General features: G+C 39.4%; 1 protein-coding gene across 1 annotated transcript in view; it reads left to right on the top strand.

The window, feature by feature from the left end:
- The window catches only part of ABCA13 (ATP binding cassette subfamily A member 13), a 267,673-nt gene that overhangs the window by 191,977 nt on the left and 59,004 nt on the right, over positions 1 to 16,692 (top strand). Inside the window, exons 48-51 of the mRNA XM_006136374.5 lie at positions 3,812 to 3,866; positions 5,922 to 6,099; positions 11,907 to 12,022; positions 15,088 to 15,244. Of these exons, the coding sequence (XP_006136436.4) occupies positions 3,812 to 3,866; positions 5,922 to 6,099; positions 11,907 to 12,022; positions 15,088 to 15,244 (506 nt within the window). The remainder of the gene's footprint in view (positions 1 to 3,811; positions 3,867 to 5,921; positions 6,100 to 11,906; positions 12,023 to 15,087; positions 15,245 to 16,692) is intronic.

Below are 16,692 nucleotides of genomic sequence, written 5' to 3'. Positions count from 1 at the left end.
CAGGAAAACTGGGTTGGCATGAGGGGTGCAGAAAATAGGGTGGTGTGCAGAGGGAAAGAAGTCGGGTGCACAACTTGGATGCGCACGCATCATATTGGAGAGGAATGCACAGGGTATAGGGCCGTGTGCACAGGCTAGGGTGCGGAGTGCAAAGCCTTCTGAGGTTATGTACTCTGTATAGGGTTTGGTGGGAAAACCGCTGAGGTAAAATGGAACCCAGCAGACTCCATTTTGATTATGATCTTCTCTTGGCCTGGGTAACACAGGAGTCAGAGTAAGAAGTCCTCCAGCTTGTCAGTATTTCAACATTATGTCAAAAAAAACCCTGCCAGCTGTGTAGACACAGACTGTTATTTTGAAATAATGCTAGTTATTTCAAAATAATGTTGCTGTGTAGACATAGCCTAAGTGCTGTCTGTTGCATCTACCTAGCTGCAATTTCCGATGTGCTCATTAATGTAATGTTTTAGCAGAGAAATACAAAAATATTTGATATTTCTGGAATGAAGCACTAAGATTTTGTTTCTAAGATTGCACTGAATGTCTAGAAAGAACTTTTTGGTAATGATTTAGTTCAATTCTTATTTTATCCAAATAGTTTATCCATTCCTAATCCAGTAGAGGATCTGTCTCTATCCACCAGGATCCCAAATGAAAGGAGCAAATACAATCTCAGTTCTAATATATATCTGTCTGTGTAAAAGTTTAGAAAACTCTTCTGAGGAATAAGTGCCTGCAAGCCTTTTTAAGTAAAAGAAAGGCTGTTGTAAAGTTTTTTGCTCCAATTTCTCTGATATGCCTGTTTCTGCTTCAGGCAAATTACAACTGTTGGTTAGTTCATGTAACTGGCACTTTTCAGAGCTGCGATGAGGATTGGGTTTTGGAAAGCAGATTTATCTCCTTGTTAAAACAAATGGACAGCTCCTAACCTCAGATGAGGTTGGTTGTGCTATGAGAGTGGTGCCAACTTGTGTTTAAAGCTGCTCCAGTCAGGCAGCTGTGATTCAGCCAGCCACAAGGAATCTTCATTTGGTGTTGTCTCTGTCAGGAAGGGCTTAGAGATCAAATGGTTATAGTTCATGTTCTGACCATACTTCCTTTTTACAGAGCTCTTACTCCTCTGTCAGCGCAGCATCTCTACCATCCCAGTCTCAAATAAATTCTCAACCATGAAATGTTATGACTTTTATAATCCATTTACTGGCGTCCTACAACCTGGCTGTATGCAAAAGCCATCACAAACATAGGGCTGGGTCTCACACCAGCTATTTGCTCAGCCAACCAAATCAGGCATTTTACTTTTTAATGGGAAATTCTACATTTTCAAACCTTTCATTTTCTTTTATTTTGGTATCTCAGGAAGAGAGCCATTTTCTACAAAAGAAATCAGCTGCATAGAAAACCCACAGGTGTGATTTAAACACTGGTAAAATAGCAATTGTTCATTTAGATTTCAATAACCATCTTCATAACTAATCAAGAAAAGAGAATACATAAAGTATATAAATTACAATAGAATCCCTATTAGCTCTCTTCTGTGAAACAAATCCACTAGTGATATGGAACACAATTGGACCCACTTCCCCAATCCAAATGCAAGAGAGCTGACATGATTTTCAGTAGTACTCCATATGACACTATCAAACACTGACTGATGTTAACCCATCAGGGCCAGCCAGTGCTGAAGACTTCTGCGCGGGACAGTAGTGGTTGCTGCTCCAAGGTGTGGACAAAAGAAGGGGCTGTTTGGAGGGACTGGCTACAACTTGTCCAGTTTCCCTCTAGTCAAGAGCTACCTCTCCTTCCTGATCTGTTTGTGCTATTTACCCTGCTTCCCTTGCTTTTGATCTCATCTTTATCCTAATACTGAGAGGCATGAAAGGGCAGGTACAGCACAGGATGGTCTGGTCAGGGTGGGTCAGAACAAGCAGAGTGCTATGAGGTGTCTGAGCACTTAGTAGACAATCAGCAGAACCAAAAAGGACATGAGCAACCATCAAGTTCTGGAATTATGTTTTAGAACGATCCTTTTTCCACGGCTGTGAATGGTCCTCCAGAGATGGAGGGGGCTTCTGAAGGGGAAAGGATCTGTCAGGGTGGGGAAACGGGTTACTTATCTAAGGCCAATCACAAGAGTTTGTGAATGGATGAAAGAAATGGGAATGAAATTGAATCAGCTCCAGGTTATCATCAACTTTCATGAGTGTTCTTCCAAATGGCCTCATCTGCCAACAGATATGGAGACATAAAATAAATGAAGGCTGCAACATCTCAGGTTGTGGACATCCCAGAAAAAATGGACAAATAAAATAACTAAAAAGATTATTATTTAACAATACCATTATATTTTATTATATCACAGTGCCTCCGTTTTCCTTGGCATTAACCCAGTTCATTTCAAATTCAGCCACCAAGGAATCATATTCTTGCCTGGCAAGGCAGAGAAGCAGATTTCTTATGGCATACATCTAAAGACAGCAAGTCCAATTAATAATTGATGTGGAAGCATTATTTTTAAGGACCATTCCTAAAATATGCTTCAGTTATAGCTGTGTGAAACTCTGTTTACATGTTTAAAAGTCTCAGATGGGTAGCTATTTTGGTCTGTAACTAAAACCCCTCCCCCTCACACACACAGTTAAAAACAATAGTGGCCCTGTAGTACCTAAGAAACTAACCAAAAAATATAGATAGAATCATGAGCTTTCGTGGGCACTACCCACTTATTCAGATGAAAACTTTGTCATCTGAAGAAGTGGGTTGTGGCCATGGAAGCTCATGATACTATCTATATATTTGTTGGTTAGTCTCTGAGATGCTACAGGACCATTGTTGTTGTTTAAGTTTTTTAAGTTTGTGTGTGTATTCCAATGTGAAAAAGAAGTATTTTGCAAGAATTTCTAATTTGATCAAAACTTCATTTTCCCCCCAGTAGATAGGGTGGGGGTTTTATTTTTCAGTGAAAATATTAAAATTCTCATACTGAACAGAATGTGGATTTGTTCCAAGATGTAATGTGCGTTTGTTTCAGGGAAATACCCCCCCCCCCCAACAAAAAGAGCAAAATAAAAAATGTGTAACACTGAAAACTGCCTACAGTAGGATACTGGCCTACATTTCTCCCGATATGTAATTCCTGTGAGATCAGTAGTGTTTCTACAGAGGATAATCTCTAACTTGACAATGTCACTCAAATTCCTTGCAGGATCAAGCCCATGCAGGGAAGTAAATGTCATCCCACATTGGTCTATGTACAATATATTTGCAAAATATAAATCCTTCCAAAATTGGAATTCAGAAATCAAAGGGCCAATATGTAGCCTTAATCCCTGATCCTGCAAGAAATCAACATTTGAATCCTGAGTGCCATCGGTTCCCATTGTCTAGAACAGTTTGGCTAAGGATTGCACAGCAGATGATCAATTCACAGACTTAACTGTGGAGCTAACACCATGTTAATGGCACATCGAAATGTCAAGTAGTGCATATCTGCAAAAGTGAGACTATTGAAAATGGATAATTCTTTCTTACATTTCCTCTCCTTTTTCCTGTTGTATCAGTTTCTATATGTATCTGATGCTCTCTCTTCATCTGTCTCACATAAACTCTGTCACAAACCCTGCCCTCTCTCTACTCTTTTCACAAAACAAGTTCTGAAATAAATTTAGAACTTGAAAAACACAGAGGAACATGAACACCTTTATAAATGTCTCTTTTATTTTAAGACAATGATTTTTAATAAGCATTTAAGGGTCTATTAATTCTAGAACTTGTAATATTGACACGGGACTTTCTTCATTTCCCTTCACAGGAATCTCACTCTATAGCCACCCGTATAGAGGAGGCTTGCTAGATGAGGACAAAATGTAAGTAAACTGTAAATTCGAAAGAAAAGCCCCATGGCCAAAAAATGAATGTTGCCAATTAAAATGCATGTGTACTATATGCAGTAATTTGGCTATGCACAAATCTATTTAGCTATGCATTTCCACTGACAGTATATTGTACAAGTATATATAGGGCATAGATTAAATTGGGAAGAAAAAAAATCATGTATAGCTTTTTGTGGCGCTTCATCTGTTTCCTGTTCACAAAATGTTTGAGAGCAGGACACAACGTTTTCAAAAATGTCCATTATTTGAAATGATTTCGTTTATTCATGAATATGTTCATCCTCTACAAAGAGGGACAATCTTGCAAAGAGTTCACTCTAAATGTTCAGTATTCAAACTTTTTAAATGTGTGTTTTTAAATAAGTTGCTTAATCTTGTATCTGTTCTCTGAGGAAATGTATACACAGCAACATTATTTTGAAATAACTTAGTCCGCATCTATACAGCAGGCAATTATTTTGAAATAATGTCGAAATATTATCAATCTGGAGGACTTCTTACTGCAACTCCTGTAACCCTCATTGTATGAGTAAGGGAAGTCTGAGGAAGAGTGCTGTATTTTGAAATAAGTGCTGTGTAGACACTCCCAATTTTAAAATAAGCTATTATGAAATAAGCTAAGCAAAATTCTTTACAACTGAAAGGACTAACACTTTTTCAAGGTATCTTTCAGTGATTCTTTCTTCCTCATAATAATTCTTCCCTGTTGATTCTCTAAAGCAGGACTACTCAACTTTGGAAGCCCCGGGGTCCATAATGATACTCACAACACATGCCGAGGGCAGCAACTTAACTGTGGCTGAATATATATGCAGATATATGCAAATAGCTTCATTCACACTGAGGGGCATGAATACAAAGATTAAGGCAAGACTATACAACACACAGGCCCCATTTAAGTCAGTTCTGCTGATATTAATAAAATGCAATATTTACCTGATTCCCACCCAACACTGGAAATCACTTTTAATGAGCAATGACAGTCCAGGAATTTAACTGCTAAAATGCCTATCAATGGGAGACCATTATATTGACTACTTTTTTGTTTTAGCTCCCACTCACGGGCTGCAAACAAACAGGCCGCGAACCTCATGTGTCCCGCAGGCCACATGTTGAGTAGCCCTGCTCTAAAGGAAAAATGTGCTCCAACAATCATCCCTTTTCAGTTTTTCAGGTTTATATATGCTTATGTATGTATATATGTTAAGGGGATTGTTTCTCAGACTCTCTGAAGTTTTACTGCTGAAGAAATTACATGGATTATTAGATGTACAGTAGTCTAATGCACCGAATTCCTGAATAGGGTTAGATATTGGTCAAGGGGCTGTATTTGGGCATTAGAATTCAGCATTCTCTTTGCTAATATCTTAAAGATTCTGAAAAATAGTTAAGATATAAATGAATCACTTCTACTGAAAGAAAATAACTTATATGGTTAATATTTACTAAGGGTACATCTACACTGCATGTTTATTTTGAAATAAGCTATTCCGAAATAGCTTATTTCATAATAGCATGTCTACACTACAGGGAAGCCTTGAAATTAGTCCTAAGCAGGCTTCTCTAATGTAGATTAGAGCCCCTGTAGGCACTGGGGAGGAATAACTTAGAATGGCTTTGGTGAGGGGCTATTTCGAAATAGCAGTAGTGCAAGCATCTACACACGCCTTATTTCAAAATAGATGTTTCAGAATAGGCATTATTCCACATAGAATGAAGTTTACAGATTTTGGAATAAGCCGTCTGTAATTTCAAAATTATTTTAAACTAATGGAATGGCTGCGTAAATGCTATCATTGTTATTTTGAAATAACGTTAGTTACCTCAACATAATGATGCAGCGTAGATGCACCCTAATGGATACTAACCTCTCTATGTCTATATTTGTATTGTGGATGTGCCTCTATGTACATGATACTACTAATCTCATATTTATCAAGGTAAGTAGCAATTGTTTTGGTAATAAGTGGGACTTGAAAACATTTGTCTAACTTAATTTTAAAGGATCCATTTTGTTTTGAACCCCAGAATGGAGAATGTTCGCCAGTGTGGAGTTGCACTGTGTATCATGTTGGGGCTCTCTATTCTTACGGCATCCATTGGTAGCTCAGTAGTGAAAGACAGGGTATCCGGTACAAAGCGGCTGCAGCATATCTCTGGACTTGGCTACAAGACCTACTGGCTTGCTAACTTCCTGTATGATATGGTATGTACTGTATAAAACAACATATCTCTCTGCATGGCTGCAGGTATATTTCTGAAGGGGTTGTTTTGAGTAGGCTCTAACTAATGGAGGAGTTTTTGTTCACAAAAAAATACATTTTAATATTGTGATATTTTATGGCAGCAATCCTGTTTGATCGGTACATGTTAAGACACCTACTCTGTATATATCTACTGAATTATATCCATCCATGCTTTTCCACACAAAGATAAAACACCAAAGGGCAGGTATTGTGTTGTCTGTGTTTTTCAAAGTTGATTAGTAAACTGCGCTTTCCTTAGGGGTGATATATAAAGCAGATAATGGAATATATGGGATCATATGCAATGACCCTTCTAACTCAGATATAGATACACAAGTAAAATCTCTATCTTATAAACACAGTTCCACTAAACATTTGAGTGTTCATTCAGCAAGATTAGATTTAATATAATTATTACAAATATTAATTCAGTCACCTGTAAACTAACATTCTTTATCTATAGTCAGTGCACAGAAAAATACAGAAATCTCTCTATCCTTTGAAAATAGCAAGGACGTTATTGTTTTCTAAATCTCTCTCAATCAGTTCCTTATTTACCAAGTGCAAAGACACATGAACAAGTAGGAATGTAGGATTTAACCCATGTACTTAAATCATCACTGTGATAGGAATTCACAGAATTCCACTCATAAAGTGTGAGAGAGTAGTATTTGTGCAGGAAGTTAATCTGGAAGGGTGAAATCCATTCCCTCACCCCTGCTTGCAACCAGGACGCTATGCAACCTATTCACAGTCACTGACATTTTGTGTCCCAGGTGTATGAGTGGCCCATGGATCCACATAATCATGGATTCCGTAATCCATCCACAAATAGCTTTTGCAGTATTGACCAATTTGCCTAAGTAGAGCTCTCTTCTCCATAGTATGCTGAAGAATTACCTCCTCCCCGAAGAGCTCAGTAAAATGGGCTGTATATATAGGTACAGGTTGTTCCGTGCTGGTTCAGCACTCTTGGGCCTGAATGGTCCCAGAGGTCAATGTTGGCCCCTATCTTATCGCTGGCTGAAGGACTCCACTCCGGTGGCAACAGAGGGGGTGGCATTGACGGAATAGAGACTATGGTGGTGGGGTGATTTGGGGAGAAGAGGCAGGGTAACTGCAGAACCCCACAGTCAGGGGCCAAGAGTGCAGTCCTGTGGGAGAGAAACAAACACCATGGCCGCTGGTCTTTGTTCCTGGCCCCCTGCTGCCATCTTTGGTGCTGCTCTCCTGGCCCCCAGACATGAAGCTCCACAGCCATCTTGCCTCATCCCTGAGTGCCCCATCCCCTCTCCTCCCTGAGCTTGAATGCCACAAAAGAGCTATTTGTGTACTCCTTAAGCTCTGAAATGGCAGGGAAGGAGCTGCAGAGCACAAGGCATCTGGTTTTTCCATGAGCCCTGCATCTCAGAAGCACCCATGGGGATTCCAGATCACAGATGTTGCTGTATGAGGGAAGTCTGTACTATAGCAGTCCAACCATAATCTGTTTTTTAAATTTTAGTAAGGTTTTTTTCCCCCGAAGGAGATGTTTTCTGGCTTAAGACTGTGTTCTACTGCCTCTGGAACCAATTTCTGCAGTTTGATTATCTAGGAGCTCCACCTCAAAACCCTCCAACCAGTCTGTGAGACAAAGGTGGAGCACACTTCTGCAGTACTCTTTACCCTTGCTGCTTCAGGGAAAGAAGGACTCATAATGCAATCCAGGTCTGGCACAGGTCAATTGAAACCACTAAGCACACTAGGGCTGTGTCCAGACTCAGGGTTTTTTTTCGAAAAAAGTAGACTTTTTTCGAAAAAACATCACCTGCGTCTAGACTGCAGCCGCGTTCTTTCGAAATTAAATCGAAAGAACGCGGCTTTTCTTTCGACGGCGGTAAACCTCATTTCACGAGGAAGAAGGCCTTTTTTCGAAAGTGCTCTTTCGAAAAAAGGCGTTCTTGAATGCCAACAGGGCTTTTTAGAAAGAGAGCATCCAGACTCACTTGCTGCTTTCTTTCGAAAAAGCGGCTTGCTTTTTCAAAAGTACTGCTTGCAGTCTAGACGCTCTTTTTCGAAAGATACTTTCGAAAAAGCCTAGAAAGAGGCTTGCAGTCTAGACATAGCCTAGGCTATTCTTGGGACACAGATTTTTCGAACATTTGTTATTCTAATTCAAACTATTCTGAACCTGAAACACTAGAACTTCACCCAGCTGTGTTCTAGAATGGGACTTTCACACTTGAACAGACTTAAAATACAAGCACAGTTACACAAAAAGCCACTTATTTAGCCAGTACATTTCTGTGTTCCCTTTGTTTTTGTTTCTTAGTGCTTGATTGAGAGCTTATTCCCTTCTAGTGAGGGCATGGCTTCTCTATATGCTTGATTATTCAGCAAAGTCCTCTTCTTGTTAGTTTTTCCAGTCTGTTGCTTTTAAAATATTATCACATATTCTGCATGTATCCTAAGATGGGAAAGAATAGGCAATGCTTAAAAGCTAAGCATACTTCAGGTAAGCTGAAGATTTTATGTGCAGGAATATATGGAAAGTCAAATGCAAACACCTCTTAGGCTTTTTAAGAGCATCATAAATCATATACAAAAACTTCAAAGGTGTAGCCAAGTTAATCTGTAACATGTTGTTTTTTAAGTTTTCCCATGTACAAAAAGAGGGCCAAATTAAGATTGCATGTGCAACCTTAACATTGACCATTCCTGATGTTTGGATACTGACCTCAAAAATCACCACATACATTTAATGAATGTTATGGAATTCGCTAGTGGAAAATATGGCCGAAAATTGTATTTGTGGAGCATGTTGCATGAAACTGTTTATAATGGTTCGTTGTATGTATGTGTGTTTGTGTTTCTCCTTAATTTGCTTTTGGGCAGTTACCAGTCTGGGAAATTTGCAGACTAACAGGTGAAAGTTTCTGAAAGTTATGAGCAACTGAAAACAGGTACAGTAGTATTAATGGATACAGTCGCCCAAACTTACTAATATAGTCCACCAGCCCTAATGCCAACATAAACAATGTATGTGGTCATTTCGCAGGGATTAAAAATTGATCAGCAGCTTGAATAATGTGTTGTGCAAACAGGATGAAAATAACACTTCCACTTCCTCGCATATGGCTCCACTGTCCTCTAATATCTTAGAAAATGACTGTGTCCATTGTGTTAAATTAGTTGGCAACTAACCAGTCAGTGCCCTGTAAATTGGTTTCATATTGATTAATATTAGAATTGAAAGGCCAAGGAATTTGGTTGAAGGGGAGATGACAGCAGGTTATACTACAAGATGAATTGTCATGCTGGAGGGAGGTTACTGGTGGAGTTTCTTAAGGATTGATCTTGGGGGTAATTTTTAATGATCTTTTCATAAAAAACGATGAAGTAGGTTTTACCCAGAGAAGCTCATGATATAATATATTAGTCTCTAAGGTGCCATGGGGCTGTTCATTGTTTTTAAAATTATAGACTAGCAAAATTTGTGAATGATATGAAGCAGGAAGGTAGAGTCAGTACAGAGGAGCACCGAAATATCATACAAGATGATCAGAATGATTTTGCAAACTGTAACAGAAATGGGATGAAATGTGATAATAAAAAGTGCAAGGTCATACACTTGGTACTAACAACAAGAGTTTCTTTGATAAGCTGGGGACTTCTCAGTTGAAAATGACACAGGAGGAGAAAGACCTGCGTGTGTTGGTTGATCACCGCATGGGTGGCATAGCCATGAAAAAGACTAATGTGATGCTAGGATGTACCAGATAAGGTATTTCCACTACAGACAGGAAAGAGTGCAATTCTGGTCTTCCATGTTTTAGAAAGTTTAATTCAAACTGGAGCAAGTGCAGAGAAGGGCTATTAGGATGATCAGAGGAATGGAGAAGCTACTCTACACGAGGGGACTCAAGGATCTTGGCTTGTTTTCCCCATTTGATTGAAGGGTAAAAGGAGATACAATTGCTCTCTATAAATATATGGGAGGTATAAATACCAGGGAAGGAGTTATTAAGCTAAGGACCCATGTTGGCACAGGAACAAATTAATATAAACTACCCATCAACAAGTTTAAGCTTAAAATTAGATAGAGGTTTCTGACCATCAGAGGAGAGAAGTGGTAGAACAGCATTTTAAGGGGAGTAGTGAATCAAAAAAAATCAAAATGGTTTGAAGACTGAGCTTGATAAATTTATGGTGGAGATGGTATGATGACCCTGTCTACATATGTGACTGCTAATAGCACAAATCCCTAATGGCTATAGATGGGGCATTAGGTGGGAAGGGCTCTGAGGTATTACAGAGAATTCTTTGCCAGTAATCTGGTTGATGAGTCTTGCCAACATATTCAAGGTACAACTGATCACCATAGCTGGGATTGGCAGAGATCATGAAAGCTTGTCATCTTTCTCTGCAGCATGGGGGCACAGGTCACTTGTTTGTTTAAACTAGAGTAAATGGTGGATTCTTTGTAACTTGAAGTCTTTAAATCATGATTTGAGGGCCTTAGTAACTCAGCCAGAGTGTAGAGACCTATTTCAGAAGCAGTGGGTGAGGTTCTGTGACTTGCCACATGCAGAAGGTCAGACTAGATGATTATGACGGTTGTTTCTGTCCTTAGAGTATGAGGCAGTTCTTGCCTCAAAGAGCTTACATTTTAAATTGACACAGGAGACAAATCATGGGGCAATGAGCAGAAGCCCAGAGAGCTGAAGTGACTTACCAAGATCACATATCAGATCATTGGTAGAACTGGGAGAAGAATCCAAGTACAGGCAGTCCCCGGGTTACATGGATCCGACTTGCATCGGATCCCTACTTACAAACGGGGTGAGGCAACCCCGCACTAGCTGCTTCCCCCCATCAGACCAGGGAGATGCGAAGCTAGCGCCCCCCCCCCCGCCCCCCCCCACCCCTCCAGCAGACCAGGGAGACGCGGAGTGGCTTTTCTCAGCAGACACCTCAGCTTGAGAATAAAGAACTGAGGGAAGTGAGGTGTGGGAGAATAAAACTGAGCTCTGGAGAAATGTTTGGCTAGAGTTTCCCCTACAATATGTACCAGTTCCGACTTACATACAAATTCAACTTAAGAACAAATCTACAGTCCCTATCTTGTACGTAACCCGGGGACTGCCTGTATCCTAACTCCCTGTCCTCTGCCTGATCCTTTGGACCACTCTCATTCCCTGTACAAACTGTTATGTTAATGGAAGATAGGGAAGGTTAGATTCCTAATGGTCTAGTGCATATGTTACTGCTGTGTGTAAATGCAAACAGTGTCAGCATCTATTAAAGCTGTTAGGTGATGCTTCATTTGCATATGTTCTTATTTATTAGTCATGCTAACACGTTCAGTGGTCTGCTATGGTTGCTGGAGTGTTCAAAGAAACGGTCGGCAGTTGTGGGTTGCTGCCTCTTCCCATATTAGAATGCATCCAGTGTCATTTGGGGCATTGGAGCAGCAGTCCCACATGGATCTATCGTGGGCAGGAGCTAGTTTCTTAAATTGACATCCAGTCATGGTAGCTAGGGTTGGAACAAAGGTAAATGTGTATGTTTGGATGGTATTTTCTCAGGGTTTTTTAGCAGGACAATACTCCAGCTGCCCAGTTGCAGAACTACTGAGTACCAGGTCGCAGAATACCATGACCTACATATTTCTAGTGTGCTATGTAAAATAGAGTTGCTACTAATTCCAATGATACTTCCACGTTCATTGAATAAGACCACTCTGAGATGCTCACCTGCAATGTTCCTGTTTTTCTTCTCTTTTTAGCTATTTTACCTGATTCCAGTCGGCTTGTGTATCAGTGTTATTACTGCCTTCCAGTTATCAGCCTTCACTTTCCGAGAAAACTTGGCAGCCACAGCTCTCCTGCTGATACTCTTTGGGTATGTGATTGGGGATTCTGCTCTAGAATTATGACTTGTTTCTTACAAATAGAAATCTTTAGGCTTGGTTTGCACCTGCTGCTGGGTGCATGATTTTCTGTCTTTGCAAACGATTACGAGGCAGCAATAGATAATGAGAGAACAAGTTGCAGCATGAGGCTGAATGCACCATAGGGAAAAGGGAAGGGAGATTTGCTCACTCATAATGAGAGAAGTACTAAATATGTCTCAAAAACACACTCAAGCTGTACAACAATCTTTTACTATTAGAAACTGATTTTGTGGTGTTCTCACTGAAGGACTCATCTAGGTGCCAAAAATAGCTTGAATTTCAGTGGCTTGGTTACAGAAGCTGAAACTCTTTTATTATATTTATTGATGTGAGCAAGTTGGCCAAGTCTGAGCTCCAGACTGGTTGAGGATATACCTCTAACACACATTGAGACAGGAGCGCACTTGCATGAGCCTGCTTCAGCTAATTTGGAAGTGAAATACTCATTTTAATTAATAGATGTTATGGTATTTGCTTTATAAGAAGTATATAGGAATCTCCATATTGGATCAGAACAATGGTTTATTTACTTCTATATCCTGTTTCAAGCAGGGTGATTGAGAGGAAAGTGTAAGATGAAGAATTATGGAATAAGCAGCCCATAGAGAGAGTTTTTTCCTGACTCCAAGCAGTTAAGGATTAGTTTGTGCACAGGATATGTATATCTTTTAAATGTTTCTTACCTAATATAGTGTCTTACAATCTGTATAAATATTGAATTATTTTTTATTCTTGCTGTTAACTATAAAATGTGAATGGAGAGCTACATATATCCTAACTTCTCTCCTCATCCCAATGGACCAGAAGCAAGTATCCAAGCCTGATTTAATGTCCATTGACACTTGTGGAATGACTTCTATTGAGTTCAGTGGGTTTTGGATATGGCCTATGCTGCGTGGTATGCTGTTACGAGATACTAGTGCTATGTTATACAAGTTATGGTTGAGGTTACTTGAGAATATGCAACTATTAATTAGAGAGCTTGAGTAGTTGCAAAAGCAGTGCTGTGGCTGGCTTATAATGGTGTTCAAATCAATAAGGATAAACCTTCTTGTATTGTGTGGGTCCAATCCAGCTCTAGAGGAAGTCAGTGATGTAACTTCCATTGACTTCAGTGGGGCAGAATTAATCCCTGTATTACGGAATCTTAAAAAGTACTGTACCAATCAAACGATGAATAAACTGCAAGAAATGATGTGTGACATACAAATGCCTGTGTTTGTATTAGGCCTTCTTTACATTTCACGCCTTCCTGCTTCCAAACATATAATTAATTCAGTAAAGTATTTTTGTGACCATTTCCTCCTGCCCCTCCTGCCATAAATGTTTTAGGTATTTTTGTTTCTAGGAATATTCTCTTTAAATTTTTCAGTAAAAAAGTTTTTAAATTTGAGATCTTAAAAACACATTTTGTCAGGCTTTGTGCAACCTAAAATATAGACAAAAATACTTAAATACCCAGTTATGTGACAGAAGAGTAACATTACTGAAAGCACTCAGCTTAAAAAAAAACATCATCCTTGTGAATTAAAATTCAGACTGGGATACTAACATTTTGAAAATATTCAGAATTCATGACTAAGCTTCTTTGTTCTTATTTTCTTTTCCTGGCTAGTAGCAAAAATTTTGTATGGCTCTAACTTCCATGAGCATCTGTCCAAAATGGTCTGTCCTCAATTCAAAGAATCCCATGATATTTGGGATTCTTTAAACTCTCTTTTGCAGGAAGAGAAGGATGTAAAATAGATTCTGAGACTGATGTGCACTTTATATGATCTACCAGAACTCCATACAATTTTAGAGCTAAAGTTTTATATCTTGACTTCACTCTTAGTTTGGTAAAACACCTGTAGGTTAAATTTTGATTTTATTTGTACTGATGTAACTCTACTTAAGCCACTGAACACCATCTTTCTTCCCCTATATGCTGAAATCACTACTCTGAATTGTATTAAGTATCCAAAATGATAAAGGTTTGGAACTGGAAACTTCGAAATCAGCATTTTAGTCCAAACTTTGCCATGAACTTTCTTAGAGAACTTTAGCAAGTCACTTAACTTCTCTGTGCCTGTAAATTAAGGATAACAACACCATTAATTTAACAGAAGGCATTGTAAGGTTTAATTCATTAAAGTTTGCAATGTGTCCATATCCTGTTTTGAATATTTCAGTCCAATATACTGTTCTTTACACAGTGTTCATATTAAAGTGACTGCCCTGGAGTATGGGCAACATCCTGGAATGCAACTTATGGGCAACATACTGGAATGCATCACATTTTTGTCAAGAAGCTGATATTTTTGCTCTTTTGGGCACCAGAAAGTCTGAGTAGGCAATCATTTTTCTGCTCATTGTTCCTTTAGTTACCTAAATATTACCCACATTTTGGCAGTCAGAGATATGCTTCCGTATCTCAGATACTGTTATATGGGAACAGAAGGTTAATGTTTCTGTTTTAATGGTAACCACTGTGCTAAATATTTGTCCATCATAGATAATTCAGAGTGCTAACATGCTTTCTGTGTCAGAAATAAGCTATAACTTGAGCATCATTTCCACTGCTCTAAGTTCCAATTACAGCAGGCTATATTTCTGTGGTGAAACTTACAAGAATATGTGACAGTTGTGTGACCAAAGTTTACAGTTAAATGAATTTATTTGTACTGTATCTCATTTTACATGAAGGGTAGAAAATGGCTTGGTTTTACAGTTGTTTAGAAATCAAGTTGATGAGCTATGGAAGAAAAGAAGTGAGATTAATAAACAAAAATGAATGAGTTATTACTGATTGTCACATAGTCGATATGTATTGAAATACAGGAAAGTATGGTGAGCCAGATAGCTATTTTCACCAGTAAGGCTGAAGGATTTGGAAAGGCATTATAAATCATAAAATCAACGAGTAGCAATCATATTTCTTTACAGTAACACAAAGGATAGTGAGCTCATGAGTCAGCTGTTGGAGTAAATCAAACATTTATCATGTAATACTATTTTTTTCTACCTGTTTCAGATATGCAACTTTACCATGGATGTATCTTATGTCCAGATTCTTCTCAAGCTCAGACATAGCTTTCATTACGTATATCTCCTTAAACTTTGTGTTTGGCCTTTGTACCATGCTGGTGACTCTCTTGCCTCGTTTGTTAGCTGTGATCTCCAAAGCACAGGTCAGTATGAACTCTGAGCGCCACTTACCATAAGCAATGCGTATAGGAATGTGTTTTCCAATGCCAAATACTTGCAGTTTAAATTGTAATGAAATAGTTCACTTCTTTATCCTGAATTGTTATAGGCTATTGCACACCACAACATTTTATAAGCCCATTGGCCATTTGGCTTGGCTTTAAATTAAAAAAAAAAAGAATTCTAACAATGCAAAAACAACTGTAATTGAAATTGTAATATTTTCTAGATATTTAATTCATAATTTGCACATAATGAGAGCAATTCAGATCCTCTCTAAATGTGCATTGCAAATTTTGTTTGAATGCTACAGGTTGAACCCCTCAAACTCAGGACTCTTTGATCTGGCAACATCTGTGGTCCAGCAAGGTGATGGATGTTGCTGGACAAAAGAGCTCCAGGAGCACAAGCCAGCTGGGAGAATGTAGGATCTGTGGAGTCCCAGCTGGGCCAGCAGCATCTAGGCAGGGGATCCGCAGCATCAGTGTGGTCAGGTCGCTGGAGAGTCCTTGGTAGTGGGGCCAACAGCAACCAGGTGGCCCTGGCCAGAGAACCCTGGGAACCCCATAGCATGGCTGGGCAGTCCTGACCAGGAAACCCCCGGTGGCAGCAGGACCAGGCAGTGACCCAGGAGCTTCAGCTGGGGAATCCTGGCGGTGGGGCTAGGTGGCAGCCTGTAAGTCCTGTCCCCCAGCAGCAGCAGGGGCAATGAAAGGGAGCCTCAGCCAGGCCAGCGTTAGAAGAGCAGCAGCGGGGCAGGGAGCCTCAGCCTTAAGAGCCCCAGGTAGAGGAACTGGCAGTGGGGCAGTCAGCAAGGGAGCATTGATCTTCCCTGGTTCAGCAAACTCAGTCCAGGACGGTTCTGGTCCCAAGGGTGCTGGACCAGTGAGGTCCAACCTGTATCGACGTAAGTGGTATATCTCCTTTAAACAAGTGGTTTAGTGTGCGTACCCTCAGTGCGCATGTGTAACACCCATTAGTGTTAATCTCAATGGGAATTATGCATGTGAATTAAGACAAGGAGATGGAAGTGCCTTAATGTTTCAAGATATGTATAAATACGCAACATTGAGGAAGTGATGTTTCAGTACAGTTCTGGATTAAATTTTGGTTGAGGTTTGAGGGCTCACATTTGAAGCAGAATTTGGATTATTGTTGTGGCTCAGTTTTTCTGGTACTCAACTCTTAAAACTGCAAGGACTTGTGAGTAAACTGACTGTGATCATTCTTTTGTACTTCTATTTTGCAAAATGTACATAATGTATTGCAGAAGCACTATATCTGGTATGGTACTGCTCCTAAGCATATTCTTGTCATAGTACCTTATCCAGAAAAACTAGGCACATTTTGTTTATATATAATATTCTGGACAAAATTAGTTCCCTAAAAAGTTTCTGTACAGAGTGTAAACAATTGCTATTTGTATTATGGC

This window comes from Pelodiscus sinensis, chromosome 2 (genome assembly GCF_052426305.1).
Source record: "Pelodiscus sinensis isolate ZL-2025 chromosome 2, ASM5242630v1, whole genome shotgun sequence".
NCBI classification, from domain to species: Eukaryota; Metazoa; Chordata; order Testudines; family Trionychidae; genus Pelodiscus; species Pelodiscus sinensis.
Note: the sequence above shows the minus strand (reverse complement) of the source record. Positions and strands in the feature narration are given on the sequence as shown.